This window comes from Phlebotomus argentipes, unplaced genomic scaffold, assembly GCF_947086385.1.
Source record: "Phlebotomus argentipes unplaced genomic scaffold, Phlebotomus argentipes genome assembly contig_15, whole genome shotgun sequence".
NCBI classification, from domain to species: Eukaryota; Metazoa; Arthropoda; class Insecta; order Diptera; family Psychodidae; genus Phlebotomus; species Phlebotomus argentipes.
The window spans coordinates 14,740,659-14,754,815 of record NW_026776181.1 but is presented as its reverse complement, the minus strand read 5'-3'; the positions used below and the strand labels follow the sequence as shown (position 1 = coordinate 14,754,815).

Below are 14,157 nucleotides of genomic sequence, written 5' to 3'. Positions count from 1 at the left end.
GTCTTAATGCCATTGAATCTTACACTCATACCTCAAGATATTTTATCGTCCGCACAAGATGTGTTAATAATCTAATAAGCTCTCACGTGTACAGTTTCCATCTCATTGGTCACTTTCAAGAGCAATTAAATTCCAGAATAAACACACATTTGCCTAATCCGTATGTTAATAAGAATTTATAGGTTGATTTTATGCTCAAAAATCCATCAAATTTGGTCGATTTTTTATTCTACCTCTTCGTTGAATGCCAGAAGAGAAGTCAAGAGAGAGAGAGAGTCTTTTTGAAGTAATTTTAAATCAACAAAAACAGTAAAGAAGTAGGAATTTGCATAGCGATAAGGGGCAAATGTTTATGTTGAGTTCATCAAAAGCTGAGAAATGTCAATAGAAAAATCATGTGCAAGAAAAACAACATCTCTGTCCCCATCGCCGTCAAAGAGCCGTAAAGAAAGCAAATAAGGCCATAATCAAAATATAACATTCATGTAATGGGGACTATTGGTAAAGATTGCTTATCTTATAAATTGATATTAGCTCTTTGGTATTATTATTGTATTGCTAACATAACATTATCTCTGTACACAGGCTCTGGGGTTCGCTTTGAGGGTAGGTTTGATTGAGTGGAAACTCACAAGGGGTCAGCATTTGATTGTGTTCGGAGGTGAGCTCGATTGTGCATAAATTTATATTCCGGAAAGCACCTGCCTGCTAAATTAGGTCTGCATATGAAATTTGAAAACCTCAAGATCCCCTCCATGCCAATTGGGGGGCTGATGTGAAAAGACGCTCCGGCAGAATTCGTCACGTGCAAATGAAGAAACACGGAATTTCGTGAGAGAATTGAGATGTGGTGCTTTCTGCCGTGGTAAGGGATAATAGTAATTGTGTGCGCGCGCGGGGGTGAAGAAAAAAAAAGGTGGAAGAAATTCTTCTTAGAGACCGCGCTGCAAATTGCGCTGGGGACGGGTTTCATCATCGTCAGGGGAGAGATATTTCTCAATGGTCTCCCGCCATGGCTGGTAATTGAGTCGATTGGATGACAACGTGGAGCAGAAGATACACCTTTTCCCTCCCCGTTGAAATATGTCTCATGACGAAATTGTTATATTTCACTTGCGGCGCTGGATGAGAAATCATAACTGAGTGTATAATTTATATTGAAGCCTTAGCATTCTGTGCAGCTCCTGCCCCTTCGCCAAGAGAGACTCCAAGAAAATTGTCTCTGTCGTGCTTTACGTTTCCTTGAGAATTTCCTTTTTGCCAGCACAAAAAGACTGTCCCCAACGCTGAGGAAATAATATGACCCGAAGACTTGAGATGTGAGCAGAATTGCAAAGATAGAGGAGAGACAGGCCATTTAGGACACTTGAAGAGTGCATTTTTAAAATTCACCGCAATGGAAAAACCCCCAATCAACTCCTCTGATAGTTAATCCTGTGCGCGCATTATTCAAAACTTGATTCAATTTGAAACTTTTTTCCCCCATCAAGTTTGACCATCATTTCATGAATATATATATCTTGAAAAAACTTTCAAGTTGAAAAACATTTAGCAGAGCCATTCGTGAGCTGAAGAATCCCTTTGAAATTCTATCTGAGATCTGAAAATTCCGGTTTCTGCCAACTCTCACGTCTAATCCTGTTTCCATTGAGCGCCGCCACTCAAAAGGGACACTGGTACATTTGGCTGGAAATACAATTTGAGTTCCAACGTATGCAAATTTCCACATGAATTCCGTCTCGTCGTGGACTTTTTTTTTATTTCTCCGTGTGCTCTGTGAAAGTAAATGCGTGTTAAGCGATTTTCCGTGGAAATTCACACCCAGAAAAGGGAAGATAATTACATTCAATCCTAATTAGCACATTATCCTGTTTTTCAGGGATGAAATTATGACGCTCGCAACTTGATTACGCTTTTTTTTGCGCGCGGCGCATTGCAAGAATTAACCTTCCACCCCGAGATCAGACAGTCGTAAGGGTGTCTCTCTCTTCTTCTGGGCAGAGGAAAAAAAATCAGTCTAATATACATTCGGAAAAGGGACAACATCCAAGTCCATTCATGGGCATTCGCAGTGTAATTTCCCATCGCGAATCTTTGCTCTGTGCCTCAATTTAATTTCCTCAGACTCCCCAATTAAACACTTTTCTTCGCGATAATTTTAATTAAATTAAATATCCTCAAACCATGCGATAGGGGCTGAGTTTAGAAGGTGCCACGTCCATATTGATTTCCTTGGCAAATAGAAAAAGGGGGGAATTCTCAATTAGACGAGCTGAAAGATAATCAATTTTCTTATTCATCACCATACTTTGCCACCCAGAGACTCGCCAGGCCGTATAATTATTCTTATAGCTGCCATTATTGTTATTTCCCTTTAATTATGTCGCCCTTTATTATTATATTTATACAATTTCTTTCGCAAATCTCCCCTCAATCGGAGAATACAAACTGCCCTCTAAAAAGTTCATTTCTCCGACACATTTCACCATTAACAACTCCAGATACTTCAACACTTGATACAGCAAACATGAAGATTGTGAAAGTCAAAAGAGAAAATCCGCGATGTAGCGGTGAATTTTAATTTTCACCCCAAAAGAATTCACCGACAAAGTCTGTGTGTTTGGCAATTAAGAAGGTAAATCAGGATTACAGCAGAGAATTCGGTGTTATAATCGTATTTCCACCTTGGATAAGAAAAAGTCCTAAATAGGTCGTGCCAAGGGGGAGATAATACAGTCAGAAGTGGTGTACAACTCAGCAAGAGTACTTAAGAAGTGAAAGTGTTGAAAAACCTACAATATTCCTTTCCTGAGTGCCTCTTTTACTGAATAATCATTTCAGATTCTCTGAAATTCCTTTGATTTTCACACAGAAACAAACGTAATAATCTTTTTCTAGGTTATGTAACGAATTAAAGACAGATTTTTTGAATAAGTCGCATTGTCCTTGGCAGAATTGAGAATTTGCAAGCAATTAACAGTGCTTTTTTATCCTTTGATACTAAGAAACACTGTAAATTGTGCCAAGATTGAACATAACCTCAAAAATAGTCATTTGGACTTGGAAAATGTCCATTTAGACAACTTTCTGGGTCATTTTGACTGTGAATCAGCAATTTTAAGATTATTGGCTAATCATAAGAGATGATTTTGTGATCTAGAAACCTTTCAAACTGAATTTTTAAAGATCTCTTGGTGATATTTTGAGGTTATGGTCGGAAAAGTTGTCTAAAAACAGCGGTTTTTAGTCGATTTTGATACAAATTTCGAATAGAACCTTAATTAATGTGGAAACAGACTACAAATTTCATGCTCTAGAAGTGTCAGGCAAATTTGGAAGTGTCTAATGCATATTATCTCCCCCTTGGGTCGTACAAATACCAAATCTTAATTAGACATCTCTTCTCTTCTATCACTTCTGCGTCGCACAATGTCTTCCCACCATCTTCTCCCGGAGTTGGGGTGAATGACCTCTCTAAAGTTCCGAAACATAGCACCAATTTTTAATCTCACATCTATTTTTGGTGCTGAGCCAAAGAGCTCAAACTTATAAATCAGGGGAAACTTTTGGCAAGCGCCTTGAAAATTAGGAGAAACTCCACTGAATCTCACACTTTCGCCTCGCAATTAGGGAAGTTTACTCATTGTGACCCACAACACATTAAAGCAATATCCTCTGGCCACCTGTTTCTCCCAATCTACCTGTAATCCAATGCCCGCCTTGGCCGGAAAACAATTCGCACTGTCATTGCGGAGCATCGAGGAATAAACAAGACGATATCTCGTTATGCTGGCGGAGATTGATGGCGGGCTTCCGACCGATATATCTATATCATTGTATATTGAAATTTGATTAGATGAGCTGAAATTAATACATTGACGAGCCATAATGCGAGCAATATGATTGAGTTGAGAGTTTCGTCGTAGAAATTTCTCAGAGTCTTCAAAAGTTGTTAGAAAATTCATGCTGAAATGTTTATATTCTCAAGAATTTTGAGAAACTTTCTCTGTGTAATGTGTTCTTAAGTTTCTCGAGAGATTATCAGAAAGAATTTTTGCAACAAGTTCAAACTAACATATAAGTTACTCCTGTAATTATACAAAGGCGGATAAAAGGTGTAAGAATAATCATTATAGTCAAAAGAATTTGCACATGATTTTTTTTCCGTGCTGATGTAATCAAAGGAAATTCATAGCGCGAGGTTTCTTTGTTATCCACTGCTTGGGAACTTCTTAAATCCCTGTTGAAAATAAACTGGAAGACAGTTTCTAAGTTAATGATTTCATGCTTTACACTTTCCCGGGGAAAACTTTCCCGAAAATCCTATCTTGGCTGTATTTGTTCATCATTAAAGCTGTCTCTCAACTTCGTGGAAAGTTCATTTTTCATTAAGCAACACCCACGGAGGTGTGTGACAATGGCAAGAGATCCATATGTATATTTGCTGAAGAAGTTTGTGGCCATATTGTCCTGTGATTTATTATTGAAATGTTGTTTTATGGCGCATTTGAACAAATAACGAGTGCGAAAATATCACATTTTCCCCATTATCATGCCACTGATAGTATCAACTCTCGCCCCATGTGTAATACCTTTTTGTCCCCCGCCCAAATCCCCCCCATATTTAAAATCAACATTCATTTATTATGATTGTTGACACAATATTGGGATTCATATCACACTTTGCGAACAATATAGCGTCATAGAGAATTGGGTGTAATGATTTTCTTGTTTGCACTACAATGGAATGGATTGTAATACGTCCCCGATTTTCCACCAGCAAAGGAAGGTTGAAACTTCCGACCCAGAGTGGAAGAGTTCTGTGAAAGCCGCCCACCGTCGGCTCTAAATATTGATTTTATCCGAAAGAGAAGGGTGCTTCCTAATCTCCCCTGGATTTCTTTCACATCAGATGCCTCCCAAGGGGCAATTATTATGGTCCGAAGTGCTGTAGAGCTTTTGAGGAAGATGCTTTTGTTGGGAATTGGAAGAGATGGTAAAATGTTTAGAATATTTGCATTGCAAAAGCTTCTGTTTCAACAAATTAAGGCATTTTCTAAATTATATTATTGCTTTTCTAGGTTATGTGATTGATTTTGATGATCAAAAACCTATCAAAATCATCAAATTTGTGTTTAAAACCGGAAACATTTCTCATTATCCTTGCAGATTTGAGTATTTATGCTCAAAATAACTCCATTTTGGTTGAGAAAAAGCTTAAAAATCAATCATAACCTCAGAAATATCATCTTCAGCCAAGAAGAATATTTCTTTGCTTAGGTTTCTTCCGTGGTTTGTGCTTTAAAGCGTGAAATTCATCCTCATTTCCATGAATGACTTTAAATTAGTCCAAGAAGGATTTTTTAAAGCCAAATTCATAACCTCACAATTTAGTTAGAATTCTTCGAAGCATTTTCCAAAGACAAATCTAGGATATACAGTCAAAAATATATCATGAAACAGCTGAAAGAGTCAGAAAAGCGATGGAAAATACCTTCAAAGGCATTTCTGAGGAAGTGTTTGGAAGTAGTGTACAGATTCCAGGCATAATATCTCCCCCTTGAGGCCTTCAAAGCGATTCTCTTGTCTGCAAGTTCCCTTTCAGTTCAAATTCGCCTTCTTGGTCAATCCTGCTGACATTTATAAGCTGAAGAGTTGATTTCTTTGCAGATTAATCGATTCCTGCGAAATTCCAACATCACCAATGTCACTGATTTGGCGATATCCAAGGAATTGTAAGTGAAGCCTTTCCGCTATTCTTTGTCATCATTTCACGTCTTTGCTGCGGCTTTTCAGATCAACTGGAGCAGATGTAACATTCCATTTCTTCGGGAGTGAAATGGACGGATCGCGAGTTCGCGATGCTGTCAATCGCTTAGTGGAACGAGGACGAATCGGGAACTTCACTTTGGTTCAAACATATCAATCATTTCGTCAAGAACCCGGCTTACAACTGCAGGTGAGTTTGCTGTGGTAAAATGTGATGTTCTCTCATAAAATTTCTATTCATGCAGAGTGCACCGCAACATGAATTTGCTGTCATTTAATCACTCTAATTATGTTAGAATTTCCACTGAATTTTAGCAAGTTGAATCTAATTTGCAAATTTCGGCGAAAATGTTTTACGTATTTTAGCAAATTTTCATTAGATTCACAACACAATTTTAGCGAAACATTCAAAATATATTTGCAGAAAACCTCAAAAAGGGTATCAAATTAACAGAACATAGAATTTGTCAACGCTATCAATATGTTTTATCAGTGGCATAAAATTACAGATTCGGTATAATTGAGTTTGAATTGGTTGGAATTTTCAATGTGATCAAGCGTATTCTTGCAAAAGAGTGAAATTTGAGAGGCTTTTCATGCGATTTTCATTCACTAATTCACTCTCTCTCTTGTCTTCGTGTAATTTCCAGTCGGTGGTGGTCAATCAAAAGTCTGCAATTCGCGAAAAATCCGAATTTATTTTATCATGTGTGGCTCAAGGATCGCCCAAGATGACTTTCCGCTGGTACAAGAACGGCGTCTTCATCAACATTACGAGGGCAACAAGGTGAGTTCATGCCCTATATATTGCCAAAAGCTCTCCGTCTTCAATGTGTGCTTTTTCCGGAAATATTTTCCCGTGAATGGGTAGTTAAGCTTCCATTGTGAAACGATTTTTCTCCCCCGTTTAGGGCAGTGGCGCAGTCAAAAAGGCTTCCAGCTTATCCATTCAATTAAGATATACAAATCGAAACCATCTTCATTTTTCCATCCTCACTACGCCACTGTACTGCATAAAGCGACTATAATCCTGCAATATTTACGGAAATGTAATGTTGTTTGGGGTTGTAAGCAAAGAAATGTAATCCCCGAAGTAATTTCACTATGCATGAAGAAACTGTCTCAAAAGTACAATTTCAAGTTTCTCAAATGACAAGAAATCACAAAGAGCGGCATTTCCATGACAATGGGTCTCAGCGAAAAGAGTCACTGTGCACGAGAGCCCCAAAAGGGGATTCTCGGTATTTAGTGGGAAAATAAATTTAATATGTAAAATACTGGGGGTACTTTTCTCTGTCGCCACAAATCAACAATATATCTTCATTGTCATGCTGAAGAGAATTTTCTGGGTAGACAACATTTTATGTGAAATAGCTGTGAAATTGCAACAATTTCTCCCTTCAAATTGCATTTAATTTTAAAGGTGAAATTTGTATGCAAAATTCTCTCCACCATTTTAAAGTCGCACTCATCCAGAGGCTGTGCAACAGATTCTTCATCTAATATACAATTGTTTAACGAAAAGAAAACAGAAGTGTGGCGAAAAACAAGCAAATTAATGATTCGACTCGCAAGTGTTGTCGAAGAAATCCATTAAATGCTTTTAGCACAGCGCTTAATTGATTAATGATCTGTTGCTTTTTCAATTACCAAAACTTTTGACGGACAATTTTCAAGTGTCGAAACGGAGGAAAATCACCAAAGTCAATAAATACATCTCCATTAATTTCCTCACCGAACTTGCGAGTATCATATTTTCACATCGCGACAGGGTTACGCGGACGTTGTCACAGACTTGTCCCAGCAAATAATGCGATTTTAATTTAATTTATCATACTAATGGACTACAAGGAAATTTCCTTTCAACCACTGCTAATCAAGAGTGTGGCAGATTGGTCGCAAGGGGTTGCTAATATACAGTGTCAAAATCTTCATTTATTTTCGTATTTATTTTAAAGAAAGATTTCGGCATTCTCAATAAAAAAAAAACAGATGTTTTTTCTTAATTTTTTTCAAAATGTAATTATAAAATTATTGTATAACATTTTGAAAGAGTAGAAGACGAATTTCTCAACTTAAAAGCTTGCAAACACCGCAATGAATAGACAACATTGCTTAAACAGTTAATCTTCAATCGAATATTTACGGTTTTATGCAAGGTTATACGTTAAAAACGTATGTGGCACTGGAAAAACTTCCTAAGCTTTGCAAAAACGAGAATCTGTAAAAATGCTAAAATCGCAAAGAGTTCTTTGATCGTTCAGTATTTATAAGTTCTTCTTAAAGTTTACCACAATTTTCGATTTAGATTTTTCTCTTTAAGTATTTGCACATTAGTCACTCAGAATATATTTCCTTTGCACAATTCAAAACTAAAAATAATATTTTTTCTCCTTAATTTTTCACCTTTTCCTCATTGTGATCCTATTTTCTAAGATGTTTGAATTCTGAATAGAACTTTCTTCAAAATGACGAAAGGAATCACGATGAAGCGAAGACGAAATATGCTGCGGCACTCAAAATCTTTATTGGAAACCCCCTGGATTGTGTATCCATTCTTGTATGGCGCCAATGGGGTTCAGTATATCCGTGATGGAGTGACCAATGGGGAAAGCTTTTCAACTATTGTGCTTAAAGTTGATAAATTCCCATTTAAATTCAAATTCCTCCGCTGAAAAACGATGTCCACAGAGTGCAGTCCTCTTGCGTAACCGCCTTAGTGAGACACCTTCATAATGCTATCACGTATGCGAGTGCTTTGGTGACAAATCCCTTTTCCCACGTAGGATAACACTTTAGTTCGCCGTCGTTGCCTCTCGAGTGCCGCACAATATCTCAGCGTTATTTCAATTAAGTCAATTTTAGCAGCAATTTTGTATAGCTAATCGGTTTGAGAGTGTCGCAGGTGAGGTTATTTGATCAGGCTTGGGTGTACAAATTACCATGCATGCGCTATATATTCCCGATATATTTCTTCGTTAATTTTGAATCACATGTTAATTCATTTGATCGTAAATAACACGCTTACAGCGTTTATCCCTAATTACATGACATTGCGTATAAATTGTAAACAGAGTTTTGCCAAAATCTACTAATTAAAACTCACCTATGTACATAAACCCTTAAGAGATCGAATTATGTCAAAAACCACCCTTTATACACACATTCCTAGGGAAAATCGAAAATGTTTAATTAAATTCATTCACGCAGTTACACAATCTGATTCCCTATTGTGTGGCCGTATTAAAAATTCAGCGCCTCGTGTTCTCAACTCTCAGCCGACTCGGAAAAGTTTCGGTGGGGATTTTCCCAGAGCTGATAGCAAAAGGTGGGACTTTGCCAGTGTTGGGAGGAATGCATGGTATTAAAGTATTTTCCTCTAGACAATGATAAGCAGAATAAATGGAGCTCTTGCAGAGTGGAAAACACTTAATAATGCAAGTCCATAATATTGTGGAATACTCAAAATTCACCCATTTTCATGCACACTTTATTTAGGTTTTGCAAAAACTAAGGAAATACTTTAATCCTTTTCGGCCAAGTTTTCAAACTTATTTTCGGCATACATTTCAACAATTAAGAAGAAACACACAGAGTCAGTTTCTCCCAAGAAAAAAAAGCTAATTTGCAAAAGTTTTACATTGTTAAAATGGGAAATAAACTCCCGTGGAACACCTTCTACGTGAACTATAAATCGAGGAATATTCAGTTAAAAAGTTATTTCAAACTTTCTACGATAAAAGTTCGGCAAAAATAGAAAATTCCTTAATTGTGAATAGCATACATTATACGGACAGAATTGTCGAAATCCACCAAGTTCTCCAGTCTCTGTTAAATCTAATCCAATTCCAGTGTATCTTGAGGAGAGTCACAAAAGGGATGCAATGCTCAAAGCTATGACCAGAATGGGTATAACTTCCTCTTTATATATATATAGAAGCACTTTATTGCGGTTTCTCCTGTCCTTTACAGCACTAATTTAGTGGTGAGTTGAAAGGTGTAATTTGCACCCCAGGCAAGCGCTCAGGGTGAATGAAGGAGCACAGAAGAAGACAACTTGCACATCTTTTCATTTCCACCCGGACTCACCACTCACTGCTCCTCTAATATGGGTTTTATGTTTTATTAGACTGTTTTACGTGCTGCCCCACACCCAATTTCTGGCTTTTTTTTCACCTCTCCAGCAGCGTTAACTCTCCAGCAAACTCCCGTACAGTGTTTGCAATGGTCCTGATGAACGCTAAATGGAATTATAAATTAAGGGTGGTGCCTTGTATATTTCACAACAAAAGAATCAAGCGCACAGCATAGTTTCTCGTCCTTCTCCTTCAGAAGTGCTTAAATACATTTACATTCTATTGCACATACAGAGTGTAATGTTATAAATTTTAATGACCCTTCTTTTCTGTATAATCTCACGATAGATTCCCTTTCGCGCCATTAAATATTCTTTATGTGGCGGTGTTTTCACCTAAAGTGCGTTACATTTAATTAAATAATTTCTAGTTACCAAAAGTCTCGCACCCTTTTCAAAATCCACTCACAATATAGTCAAATCAAACACATATTGTCGCTCAAGAATTGAGTCATAAAACTATGTGTATAACACACTATTGAGCATCCAATGGATGTGATAGATTGGTGAGAAAGGTCCTGCTGAAGGACTCTCTGTAAAGAGTGTAAATATAAATTAATTTTCCTGCCATTGGCAGACAAATCTGCCAGATGTAACTTTTTTATGACACTGAAAGGCAAATAAATACCATATTCTGTGCGTGTTTGTGAGCATTTTTGCTAAAATTGCTCATTTCACAGCTTTTTAAATGCAAATTTTCCACTCCCGCAGCCAATCGGCAGCTTTAATTGGCTGGCAAAAAGCTCAGGCAAAAGCTGTACGTGCGATGATTCGGACTTCTCTGATGGCGTCGCGGCACTTGGCAGCCCCAGAAATAAATTGAAACCCACCCAAAATCAGTGGCTCAAGGTTAAAAAGGTTATTGGCATGTATACGAGTGATTGACTGCCTCGGGGGGTCTTCCAAATATTTATGAATAAATGAGGAGCACAAGTGGGCCTCCTTTTGAGTGGTGGAGAGTTGTTTGTGTTTAAAAAAAATGACTCTCCGGATAATTTAAATAGGGATGAAGAGGTGGATAATGATAAAAGAGATTTTCGCTGCCCGCAGTTCCAAAAAGCTCCCGGAGTCAGACGGGGGAGAAAAAAAAATGATATCTGTGGCTTTGCTCGCACATTCTCATGTTCTCGCATTTGAGCTTTTGCGGTGCCGACTGAACTTTTCGCGTTTGCGGGGCGGCGCGCAAAACTTTTCTCCCATGTTAACCCACATTTTTTGGAAACAATTAATTGTGTAGGTTTTTCATATTTCCCCCCCCTCGCCATCGAAATAATTCACATGAAAGTCACAGTGGGGCGCAAATGCAATTAATTTTGCATGATATTGCTCCACTCGAGTGGGCTAAAGTGGAGATAAGCATCATTGATAGCCACTAGAAAAAAATCCAAATGGCAAGTTTCAGAGATGAAAAAAGCCTTTTCGGGTTAATTCTCTCATCTAAGAGCTTCAGACTACAGTCTCTGGTCATATCTTCACCGCAACCTTGGCTTGTGAGTGGGCGAAAGAGAGAGAAAAAAAAGCCAAAAAACCACCCCCATTTCCACTCCCCACACAGATAGCTGCACGTCAACTACAAAGAAGGGAAAAATACTTGGGAAAATAATCAAGAAAAGTATTTGGCTTGGAGCAGAATGAAAGTTAATAACGGCACAATATTTTGCCAAATTGATTTTTTCCACTCCATCTGATTTTTCCATTTTTTTTTTCATCGTTCGCAGGAATATGTGGACACGTCTGCTCCCGCTGGATTCGAAAAACCATTACACAGCCCTACTGGGAATATCCAAGACCAGTCGCCTGGATGAGGGCCTCTACACTTGTCAGGTAAATACAGCGACCAGGGCTTTTGCTCATTTCCGTGGCCGGAATATGAAGATAAACGAGACGACTTGAGAGAGATATTCGCTTTGGCATGTGCGCTGAAAGGCGTCTTACGTGCCACTATCATTCGCACGGTGGGACGGAAAAGTGAAAGACATGACTGAACCACATGAATTTCACCTATGAATCTCAAAACCACTGCCAAATGGGGTACATTCGGAGGGTGAGAAGTACGTTGGCGAAAAGTATGCACTTGAATAAATCGGACTAACAGAGGACTGAAACAAGGGGCAGATATTATAGTCAGAAGTGGTGTACAGCTTTTATGGAAGTGTTAGGAACTAGAAGTGGTAAAATATTTGCGCTCCAAAAGCTTCTGTTTCAACAAATTGGGGCATTTTCTAAATTATTTCGCTAAGAAAAATCCATTTTATTGATTTTCTAGGTTATGTGATGGATTTAAAACAGATTTGGGTGTTCAAATAACACTCAAAATCACCGAAATAGTGTTTAATCTGGGAATATTTCACTTTCTCTCTCGAAATTTGAGCATTTGTGTTCTAAAAATGGTCAATTTACAGTAGAAATCAGCTTGGAAACCCGCCATAACCTCAAAACGTCATTTCAGTCGCGGAAAACGTTTCTTTTCTTGGTTATTTCAGTGTTTTGCGTTTTAAAGTGACAAATTCAAACTCATTATTCTGTAAAAACATTGTAATATTCGCTGTATTTATTCATTTCCGGATTTAAAATGATTAAAATTAGTTGAAGAATGACTTTTACGACCGATTCATAACCTCACAATTCGGTCAGAATTTTTCTGATGTTTAAACTCCCGATGCAAAATGCCTTCATAGACCTTCAGACATGTCTGAAGTGTTGAATATTCTGGAAAGAAACAGATTCCAAGCATATTAACCTTCCCCTTGGAATGTAACACTTCTTCATTTATTAAAAACAATCTCCCTCGCATTTCTCTGAGTGCATCTTCAGGCTTTCCGCTATGACTTATTAAACACTCAAAGCTCTCTAAAGTGCAGCTTGAAGATTGCTGATGGAGCTGTGGAATATTCATTTAAGGTGCCATAAACTATAAAGCAGCGACAGAGCAGTAATTTTTGCCACAAACCATTCACTTCACAAAGTTCTGTGTGTGCAGCTTTCACTTGGCCAAATTATTCACCTCCTCGTATGATTTCCACGTTGCCCTATAATTATTTTTAATGAATAAATCCTCAGTGCTACATATGTATGGTCAACAATTTCCTGTTCAGCACACTTCCATGGAAATTGCTTTCTGCATAACGCTCAACACACACACACATGAGCAGAATGTATATTCCATATTTTAATTTAAAAGTTGTGCTTTTCATAACAAGGGGATTTGGCAAATTCTGCGCTGCACCATTCTTACCCAAGTGGCAAAAAGGTAAAGAAATATCTTTTTTCCACGCTCTGGGTGATGTTTTAATTAAGGAATATGAGATATGTTTTGAAACAGCGCGCCAGCTTTCTTGCAAATCCGTCTGTGTAAATATTTGTATGGTAATGTTTTACAATATTTTGCAGATGAAAACTATAAATTTCATTCCGGGCTCACGGAAAATATAATATATGAATCTTTTCACGTAGAATCCTTTTCTTAATAAGGGAAAAGCCTGGAGATTTAAAAACAAACAGCTCCGTATTAATTAAATCAATGTGAGCTTGAGTCAATATCAAGGGGGAGATAATATGGTCAGAAGTGGTTTACAGATCAGGAAATATTTTAGGAAGTGGAAGTGCTTCAATTTATGCCATATTTCATTCACAATTTTGAAGTTCTGTTGACTATTTACCCTCAGAAATTAATTTTCTGTCCAAGTCTTTATTTAGTCAAATATTTCTAGGTTATGTGACTGATTTAAGACACAATTAAATTTTAAAGTAGTAATTCAGGCGCCTAAACTGAAAGTGTTTTGCTTCATTAGGAAAAAAATTGCGCATTTTCACTCAATGAATGAAAATCGTGATTTTGGGAAAAAAATGCTAAAATCAAACATAACCTCAATTTTTCTTAATTAACTTTTTCGTTTGTGATCAAGAAAAATGCGCAAAAGTGCAATTTTAGTGGAAGAAAAACAAAATATAGTACAAAAGCGTAATTTTTAAAGTTTTCAGTTAGTTTTTGGTTAGATTTAGGTTAGATTATAGTCATATTGTTGTAAGATTTCAGTTAGTGGTTGATTATAGTCTTGTATTAAGCAATTCAAGAAGTCTGACGTCCTGGAAAATGTTAAGGACTTTTTCATACAAATTGTGGAAGTGTTAGGAAGTTGTGTACAGATTTCAGCCGTATTATCTTCCCCTTGGTCAATATTTTCGACCAAATTGACCTTTCAAAACACTTGCATAACAAGATATCTCGATTGGCTAATCAATCAGTTATTGCA

The 14,157-nt window shown here is 37.4% G+C and overlaps 1 protein-coding gene across 1 annotated transcript in view; it reads left to right on the top strand.

The window, feature by feature from the left end:
• The window catches only part of LOC132262489 (uncharacterized), a 40,231-nt gene that overhangs the window by 8,345 nt on the left and 17,729 nt on the right, over positions 1 to 14,157 (top strand). Inside the window, 4 exon segments of the mRNA XM_059761770.1 lie at positions 5,671 to 5,735; positions 5,797 to 5,959; positions 6,420 to 6,556; positions 11,623 to 11,728. Of these exon segments, the coding sequence (XP_059617753.1) occupies positions 5,671 to 5,735; positions 5,797 to 5,959; positions 6,420 to 6,556; positions 11,623 to 11,728 (471 nt within the window).